Here is a 9,591-nt window from a genome sequence, read left to right as displayed (position 1 = left end):
GCCCGTCCCAGTGTCACCCGCCAGCGAGGCGGCGTTTGGCTCTTATCTGGAGTCCAGCCTGCAGCATTCCTCAACTGCCGAGCTGAAGGGGGGTAAGTGAGGGCGTACGTGCGTGCGTGTGCGAGTGAGTGAGTTGTGCCGTCGTCTCTGGGCAAGAAAAGGGGCAGGTCGCAGCTCTGGACGATCTCATTCCAGGCCGAGGCGAATGCGCCTCTGGTATTGGTGCGGTGAAATGCTGATGAGAGGCCGAGGGGTTGTTTCTGGCCATCGGGACGTAGTGAACCGTTCGTCCACCCGGCGCCCTGTAGCTTTGCATCTTCAACGGCGAGACACCACCCAATGGCCAACCACAGCCGCCCAAGCAATGCGTCTGCCAGCTTGTAGGGAGCCCGGTATAAAGCACTATCAATGGACTGTTTATCTCCCCTTTCTCGTGCGTGCGGGCGCTGCGACCCCGGAGGACCTCGAGTGTCACTTTCTGCTTTCGGAAAGCTGACGAGTACCTCGTGGGATAACGCGCGCTGGCAGGGCCAGGCGTGGAGGACGCCGCAGACTGAACCCTGATGGTTATTAATCCGGAAATAAGAACCGCGGCGTTGGGGGATGCGGGCGCAGAGGAGGGACCTCGTTGTCGTCTCATTCGACGTCCAATGTCACCCACGCAGGGTGAGAGGAGGTCAGAGAGGGGGCAGGGGTCAAGCAGTGTACCGTACCCGTGCGTTAAATTGACGTCGGAAAGGAGTTATGACGGCATGGGCCGGAATGCGGCACATCGCATCGCAGTCTCACCTTTCTCTCTCTCTCTCTCTCTCTCTCTCTCTCTCTCTCTCTCTCTCGTCCCTGGCTTCCAGCCGATGCAGAGCACGGGAACGGCGAAGAGCGTCATCGTCTCCCTCCCGGTCAGACGTGACGACGGGCTGGGAGGATTCCTCTGGCTGGCCTTGGCTCTGGAAACCGCGCCCGCATCATCATCGTCACATGGCGTTATGCCAGGATCGGAAAGTCGAGTAGCAGCGGTCCCGCTAGCACGCATGTTGATCCAGACATCGGAACCCGTAACATGGCATGCTTCTGTTGCCGATCCACCGCGCTAGCCAATCTGGAGGCATGGCGGACGGGTTGACTAGGCAAACTAGACACTGCTACCTACCTCAACGTGCGGCGTGCCCATTCGCCAGTGCACACCTGCACCGTAGCACATACGTACCCGCCGATGCCCTTGGATCTGGGGTAAAGGGTGGGAAGGGGGAGAGATGGACATGCATGGTGAAGGAGACGAGAGACTCGGAAAGAAGTACGTGGAGCACGGCGAATATGGAAGAAACAATGCCAAGCTCAAGATAGGCCGGGGAAGGAGTGCATCGCTGCATGGGCATGAATGAAGCCCGAATGACACAAGATGAAGAGGTGGAGGTGGAGGTGTAGGAGGAGCAGACGCGCCAGGAATGGCCGACGCTGGCCGGTCCTGGTCCACACGGATGCTCCGCACCGGGTGGTGAGACTCGCCGGGCTCTGCTTCACCTCAATCTCGGTCGAGCATGCCAGAAATGAGCCTACACACCGGGTCGTTCAGCTCAGCCATCAAGCGCAGAGGCCAGCGCTCGATGGGCAGCACCCGGCAACGAGAAACGGGCGGGACCGGGGCAACGCCAGCAGCGGCCGCCGCGTGCTGATCGGGTGCTTCTTCTTCTTCGTCTTCTTCCCCCCAAGCCCTCTAGCCCCCTCCTTCGCGCTCTGGTGCGGTGGGCCGGAGCAGCGACACAATGGATGCGGTAGTGCGACAAGCGACGCTACGGGCGAGGAGCAGAACGACCCGCCGCCGTGGCCCGGGGCTCGCTGCTGTTCAGGCACTCATTTCAGTGAGCCGCCGGCGGCAGCGGCAGTGCTGGACAGACCCCGTCTCGTTTCCAATTGCTGCGTAAGAGCCCCGTCAGCATTCTTTGACGAGGCGAACCAGGGAGGTCCCTGGAGCCCGGCGCTTTTCACGGAGCGGGCTGGAAAGATGGGGAGGCCACGACAGGCAATAGCGGCAGCAATGCCGACAAATAGCGAAACGGACGGTGAGACGAAGAGATGGTCGAGGAGCAAGGGGGTTGAGCGAACGAGACAAGATTGCGAGGCCATCAAGAACGAAAGCGAGAGGGCAAAGGGGGGCCGCGCACGGATGGCGTCCCCTGGAATGAGGCGTGTCAAAGCTGTGAGGACCATGTCAAATACGCGCCGAAGAACGCGTCCCCGGGACGAGATGGGGGAGGGGGATGAGGGTGCGACTGCAAGCGGAGGCAAGGTGACGCTGCGTTGTCGAGATCCGGAGCGTGCCACCGAGGGAATGTGTCAAACATGGCGGGACAGGTCTGGGGAGCAAAGGTTGGGCCATCTACACAAGGTGCAGGCGAGCTCTCCCCATCCCACAGTCTGGACTTTGGAGTGTCTGGAGAAGGGGCTGCGGTGATGTGATGGGGGTGGTGGGATTGTGCTCTGTGGAATCCGTGACATCAAATTACGCCATTGGCATGCGCTGTGAAGGGCGCGCGCGCGTCAAAGGTGGCAGGCCGGATGGAAAGAGGATGGAGCGCGAGATGGGACGGAGGAGGGGACTTTGGGGACTTTGAGTGGGTGGCCAACACGCACGCAAGGTGATTGGGCGCCGGGGAGCGGATGAAACGGGGAGAAACGGTCATGGGGCCAAGCAGACGAGCAGGATAGCCGGCACCGCGATCACGATGACGGTAGCAGCTTTGGGCCTGGTGCCCCTCTCTCTCTCTCTCTGTCTGTCTGTCTGTCTCTTTACAGCGTGCGGGCGACGGAGTGAGGCTGTGAACCACAGCGCTAGGCTTGGCGACGCGGATGAAATGCCCGTCCCTCATGCACGATACCTTACCGTGGCCGTGTGGGGCATCGCATCCGTCACGAGGTGGATGAAACGGCCGCCCAGTACGGATCGATCGTGATCGCGCTGGTGTCTGCGTGGCTGTAACGGAGACGGGACGTATCGAGCCTGCACGGAGGGACGGGTGCACCAAGCAAGCATCGCCATACCATACCCAACGCGCAGCCACGCAACGTGCTCATCCAAGGGCCTACTGCGTAACGAAACGGAGAAGCGCGCAATGGAGACTGGGATGACAGACAGCGGGACTGGATCGGGCTGGGCGGCTTCAACAGATGGGAGGTGGTGTGGTGTGGTGTGGTGTGGCATCCAACAGCACTGGCGACGACGGGCGTCGTCTCGGTGGGCAACGGGCACAAGGCGCTGGGGACGGCGGCGTCTGGACCCCGCGAGCTGTCAGCGCTACCTACATAGTACCAGCGTGAGCGCGAATCCAAAACGGGGCGTGGAACAAGACCCAGAAATCACTGCAAAGCGTTTCCGTACCGAGCGAGCAATGCAGAAAACTCAGTGAGGGGGGACAATTAACGCAAACACCACTAGGAGGGCAACGGAAGGGGGACCACAAAAAAAATTAGAGGAAAAATACGGCTGATGGGAATGGGAAAAAAAATTTGGAAAAAAAAAAAAAAAGACCAAGCCTAGACCTCCGTAACCCGGGGCCCGTTCGCGTTGATCCACTCATGCCTCGTCTCTCCTTTGGCTGCTCCGCGAGCTGCCCGTTCCCAGCGCACCCCTGCCTCGTCCCCCTTCTTCCCTTCTTCGAAATGTTCCATATGCCTTCCATTTTGGTGCGTCTGCCTTTTTTCCTGCCGCCTCTCCTCGAACAGGCACAATCAGCCCATACGGCGCCGTCATTGGGCCACTCGGCCCCTCGTTCGAAGCCTTCTAGCGCGCTCTAGGGATCCTTTCTCCACCCACACCTCCTGCTCCTTCCCACCGCTGGGGCCCCACCCCTTTCCGTTTGCCTTCGCTCACACTCTCCCAGTCCCAACTCTCTTTTTGGGGGGGAGTGCTTTTGTCCCTCTCCCGCCTTTCCATCCCGTCTTCCATCAGTCTTCCATCTTCCCGTCGGCTGTTGTGCATCGTTCGGGTCACCTCATTCTGTGTGCTCGGCCTGCAAGGCCCCCCCATCGCCCATTCCCTGTACGAATAAGGGGAGCAGTCCAAACAGCGACTCCTTGCGATGATGCAACTCCACAGAAGGACGGGGCACACAAGACCACTCAACTCGTGCCAGCTCTGTTGCGATGGGGGTGCTCTGGCGCGCTGGCTCGTCTGGACCGGACTCCAGTACCAGTACAGGTATCCAAAGGGGGTACTCGGCTCCCCTAGCAATCCGAGGGTGCCGTTTCGTGCCTCTCAGGCTCTCTCCCTCCCTCTCTCACCTCTCTCGTGGGCTCCCGCCTGAGGAGTGAGCCTCTCACAGCCCGACCGCAGCCTGCTCTCCCCGCCTCTGTGCCACTCCGTCGTCGCAAGAGCAACGCGTCACTTGTTAGTCACGGCGTGCCCCCACCGGTACCCGCCTGCGCCCGCGGCTCCCCCGTGCAACCTGACCATCGTGTCTATCTCCTGTCGCACTCTGGCCGAACCTCGACGCTGTCTGCCAAAGACGAGCCCATTGCGATGTGCGGGTACGACGCCGCCGCCGCTGTAGTGTCTTCGAAGTAGCAACGGGACTGAGGAGATCAGAGAGATGCCATGCACACTCCCATCGCTTGGCTACCATTGGGCTGTGTGTGCCTTCTCCTTCCAGGCAAAGATGTGCCTGCCACCTGCCTCGTCTTGTCTCCTTTGCCCGATGAACCCTGCAAGCACGCAGCATGGACAGTAGGCATTTCCGTCCAGGGTGGGCCGCTGCCATGCTGCTGCTGATACTTGCGTGGGTGTTCATCACCGAGTATCGCAACCGCCTCGTTTGCCAGCATCCGATACCTCCGCTGCGGCCTGACTCTGCGTACCCATCCGCCCCCCCTTAGCATCGAGGGCTTGTTCACGTATCCCCCCGGTTATCAGGCCCCCCCTGCTTAGCATGCCTTGCCCCGTCCAGCGCGTCGTCCGGGTCTCCCTCCAACGGGCAAGAGCGACTGACCGGGCTGGGGGCCGTCGCCGCTGGTGCTGGTCTGGCGGATGGGGAATGACCATGGGTGGCATGGAGATGTGTAATGAATCTGATTTGATGTGCTTGCTCCCCCTCCCCCTAAAAGGCTTCCAGGTCTTTTCCACCCCCTGTTCGCCTACCAGCGAGGGTCCTCTCTCTCTCTGTGCGCGCGTGTGTGTATGTGTGTGTGTGTGCCAGTGTGTGGGTGGGCTTATACCCTCCAAGGGGCCGTGGCAAGGTACTCCTACTCGGTGCCTCGCGCTGTAAGGTGATGTCAAGCAGAGGCAAAAGGGTGCGGGTACGTACCTGTCTCGGGAACAGGTACCTCAGGTACATGACCTAGAGCGCGCTAGTTGGGTGCGGAGCACTCCCTCTCACTTGCCCCGTACCATCCTGACCTGGCCTTGCTCCAGCATTCCTTGCCTTCTCTCGTCGCCTACGGTACGGTACGGCCGCCGCCCAAAAGATACCTCGCCCAAGTACTCGTCCTCCTCCTCCTCCTCTCTGCTGCACCGGGGCGACGCTTTTAGCTATCTCATGTCCTCTCCCCATTCATTCCCACCACGAATGCCTCACCTACCCTCTCCTTCTCATACACCCCCGATCCGCTCTCGACATTTCGAGACCTTTTTTCCTTTTTCCTACTTCTTCCACTCTCTCACGATACACACCGACCCTTCTGTCATCGGCATAGACAACGGCCAACTCCGCGCGTGATACCTGCCCACAGCGATACCCGTCGCCGAATCGCACACACGCACACACACACATACACACACGCATCGCCGTCGACTTCACTCCTCTCGCCGCTACGCAACGACCCTTTCCCTCCGCTGGTCACTCGTTTGCCGCTATACCTTTTTCCCGGCTCCCGTCCTACCACACCACCGGCCTTTCGAGCAGCCTGCCCCTGTACAGTACCGACGAATTCGACCACCAGGCACCGCTTCGTTTCCTTCGATCAGCATCCGCGTCCCGAATTCGAAATCGCCTAGCCCCAGCAAGACGTCACGTCGCTGCTCTGCAAGCCACGAACAAAAGGGAAAAGAAAAGGAACACCCTCTCTACACCGTATCGAGCTCTCGACCGTATTGGACGACTGTAGAACGTGTGGCTTGGTTGCATTCCGCATAGATCTCCTCAGCACCCTGCTACTGGCCAACCTTGGTGGCTCGCCTGCATTCTTGCCGCGGACTCGCTGTCGTCTGTGACATTCTGCAAGCAGCTTTTTGCGCACCCACTGCCGATTGCGACGAGTCAATTCCATTCCCGTCACCAAGACACTTCTAGCGCACCCAGTTCGGTCCTAGTGCAAGCCTCTTTCGAAGCCCGCCTGGAGGAACTGCTCTTATCTGCAACGCTCTGGGCTATTTACCCTGCGTGGGCCCCGTCCGTTCCAGCACGTCAGCTCTCCTCGAACGATAGCTGTGCTGAACTTCTTGGGATCCGACACCTCAACAAACAAGACCCGCACGAACACACAAACAAACCCGCCCGTCGACACCGCGACAGCCGATTCTCGACCCAACCGACACGTGCAGGACGCACCGCGTGGGATCATCGAGGCTACCCGACAGGCAAAGGAAAGGAAAGGAAAGGATTTGGCGGATAGAAACCGCCCTCGCCCCGAGCAGGTCACCACAATTGACCGGACGCCTTTTATGGGTTCGTTGAGGCACATCTAGGCACCCCAGACTGCTGCCCTGCAGCCCCGATTCGTTGCTATTCCCCCGAGTAGTACATTTGGCACCCCTCGTTTTCTGCTCGACACCTCGGCGCGGAAATGAAAAGGTCCAGGATAAGAACTCACTCCCCCGTCTACCTGAGTCCATCGCCATCCCCGAGAGGGAGTTGTCACCGCCCAGTCCGGCCCCAGCCGTCGCGGACTGGGAACGCACCACCATCATGTCAAGGTCCAGGCCCACCAGCGGGGCCTTGATGCCAGGCGCCGTCTTCCTGACGCCGCCGTCTCTCTCGGAGATCCTCTCAAACACATCGTCCCCGCCATGGACACTAGCGGCCTTCATGGCCTATCTCTCCCAGAACCACTGCTTGGAGACGCTCGAGTTCACCATGGACGCGGAACGATACCGCACCGCCTACGAGCAGATCATCACTAACCAAGAATGGATCGGCGACGGCAAGGAGCACGTCTGCTCGCTGTGGGAGAAGCTGATGCAGGCGTACATCATCCCCTACGCTCCCCGCGAGGTCAATCTGCCCTCGCGCGTGCGCGACCGTCTCATGGCGCAGCAGTGCCCCCCTACCCCTCCCCCTCCGTCCGAGCTGGACGAGGCCGTCAGGATTGTGTACGAGCTCATGAACGACTCGGTCCTCGTGCCCTTCATCGAGTCCGTCATGCCCGGCCACGGCGACGTGCGCATGGAGGACGACGGCCACGACGCGCGGCAGGGACGCTCCCGCCTCCAGGTCGAAGGCGCCGGTGCCAGGTTAGAGGAACCCAGGCGGTCTCCCAAGTTTCTGCCTCAGCTGACTGTTGGTCGCAGCGGAGCCACCAGCCGATCGGCTTCTGCGTCGGGCATGGAGCGCGAGGGACTGACGGACGACAGCGGGAGCGCCGCCTCCCCCGGCACGGAACCCATGACGCCCCCCACCACGCCGCCCACGTCGGACTGGACCTTCAGCACCTCGCCCGGCGGGCTTCAGCGGGCTCTGACGGCCCACAGCAACGGCTGGAAGAAGGTCGGCGCGAAGCTGGGGCTGCACCGCAAGTCGCGGTCCAACCGCCGCAACAACGCGCCGTCGTCAGCGCCCGTCAACGACGGAGACGTCGCCATGGCGGAAGCCAGCAGCCAGAGCAACCCATTATAGGAATCAGAGGTCATGCCAACAACCACATCCACCACCCCGGCGACATCGTCTACCCACCTCCCGTTGGACGGTTTCTCGCGCGTCCGTCACCTCTTCAACCCCTGGGAGGAGCCCCATCCGGGCAGGCGACTACCTCTCACGGCGGCGGAAGAGGCGAGCAGAGACGCGGAGAAGATGGCCCTCGCCGGCTCGCAACACATTGACGGTGGATGTAACGGTGGCATGGCCGCAAAGGAACTGAATCCGTACCGCAACAGCCGGCCCTGGCTGGTACGACGCCCGATCCGCGTTCGATCACGCACCCCGGTTCCGCTCAAGATCACGACGCAGATCGCCGACGATGCTAAGCTCGCGCCGATGCCGGCGGTCCGGATTATCGGGGCCCCCTCCCCCGCGATGGCCACCCCCGCCGTACCGGAAGCTGTGCCGGAGACCGAGAGCGAGACGCCCGACGCCGAGGTCGGCGCTGAGCCGGCTGCTGCTGCTGCTGCTGCTGTGGACTTGAAGCCGAGCGAGCTGCCGCTGCCGGCGTCCCCGCCGATCGACTGCCAATTTACGGATTTCTCCAACTTGCTCGGCATCAGCGTGCAGCCCCCGCCCGAGGAGGAGTCCGTCGTCGTTGCCAACAGCGAGACCGGGTCCTACTGCCACGCGGCGCCCGACGAAGACATCTACGGCTGGGACGCCGAGCTCGAGCGACAGAGCCAGCACAGCAGCCCGACCCTGGCATGCCCGTACGACCAGGACTACCAATACCGCCGCACTAGCATGACCAAGCGCAGCCTCTTGCACCGTGTTTTCAGCATGGGGAATTCCCCCAAGGACTTTGACAGCATGGAAGTACGCCGAGCTAGCAGTACCTCGAGCTAGACGACACACACACACACACACACACACACCACTTATACATACGAACGAGCAGCCTCGCTGTTCGCGACCGGAACTTTTACACTTCAACTTTCGCTCGAAGGCATGATACCACTTTCTTCTCCACACACTTTCGGCGTTGGTTACTTTGTTTTTCACTTCCCTCTTCACCTTCGACTTTTGTATTTTGGCATTAAGTCACAACTTTGGGTTCTCTGGCGAGAAGATTTCATTATCATGACTGCATCACTTGGAAAAGAAAAGGGGAATCATAGACATGGGCTCGGGACATTGGGATGAGGAGTTCTTGTGGCATTTACAAGGCTTGGGCCTGGAAAATCTCATGATGCATTGCGAGGAGCTTTGGCGGGAAGCGGTTGTTTTTAATTTGACGCAAGACACGGGAGCAAAAGCATTGTTCATTCAGAGCTCCCGGGGGATGAAATAGGCTCCCTTGCGCGGCTCACCGGCATATCTGGAATGGCTGAGACGAGGTTCATGACTACCGTGTTTTCTTAGACGTGTAGTGTCACGTCACATTGTAGGATCGTAATGTTTTGAGAGAGAAACAGAACTACCTGATCCTTGCACTAAAGTCCCATCCTGATTGCTTCTCCACTGGTGATGATGCTCTAACGGGTCATTAACAGACAACAAATCCTATGGTGTGTGCAAGTAACGCGGACGGCGGAACGCACGAATTTAGCAATCTCAACTAGGTACGCCTTGGGCCCTTTCTCGTCCTCCTCATCAAGACTCGTCTTCCCAGGGTCTCATTCTGTGTCATGGAGCCTAGGCTTGCCTTGCCAAACACATTTTGCACCACCGTGACCGCTTCTCGCCCCCTCCGAACGACCCAAGGCAACCCGGACGTGGTCCAATCACCACGAGGAAGCCGCCC

General features: G+C 60.2%; 2 protein-coding genes across 2 annotated transcripts; both read left to right on the top strand.

The window, feature by feature from the left end:
* Positions 1-6,896: 6,896 nt before the first annotated feature.
* On the top strand, positions 6,897-7,823 carry ColSpa_09610 (uncharacterized protein; the record flags this gene model as incomplete). Its single annotated transcript, XM_049275822.1, has 1 exon — positions 6,897-7,823. The coding sequence occupies one exon, from the start codon at positions 6,897-6,899 to the stop codon at positions 7,821-7,823; it is 927 nt and encodes a 308-aa protein (XP_049131779.1).
* A 12-nt stretch (positions 7,824-7,835) lies between these two features.
* ColSpa_09609 (uncharacterized protein) lies at positions 7,836-8,693 on the top strand (the record flags this gene model as incomplete). The annotated part of the gene is made up of 1 exon (XM_049275821.1): positions 7,836-8,693. One exon carries the CDS (start codon positions 7,836-7,838, stop codon positions 8,691-8,693), a length of 858 nt encoding a protein of 285 aa, XP_049131778.1.
* Positions 8,694-9,591: the final 898 nt, after the last annotated feature.

Source organism: Colletotrichum spaethianum, assembly GCF_022836535.1.
Source record: "Colletotrichum spaethianum MAFF 239500 DNA, contig29, whole genome shotgun sequence".
NCBI classification, from domain to species: Eukaryota; Fungi; Ascomycota; class Sordariomycetes; order Glomerellales; family Glomerellaceae; genus Colletotrichum; species Colletotrichum spaethianum.
Note: the sequence above shows the minus strand (reverse complement) of the source record. Positions and strands in the feature narration are given on the sequence as shown.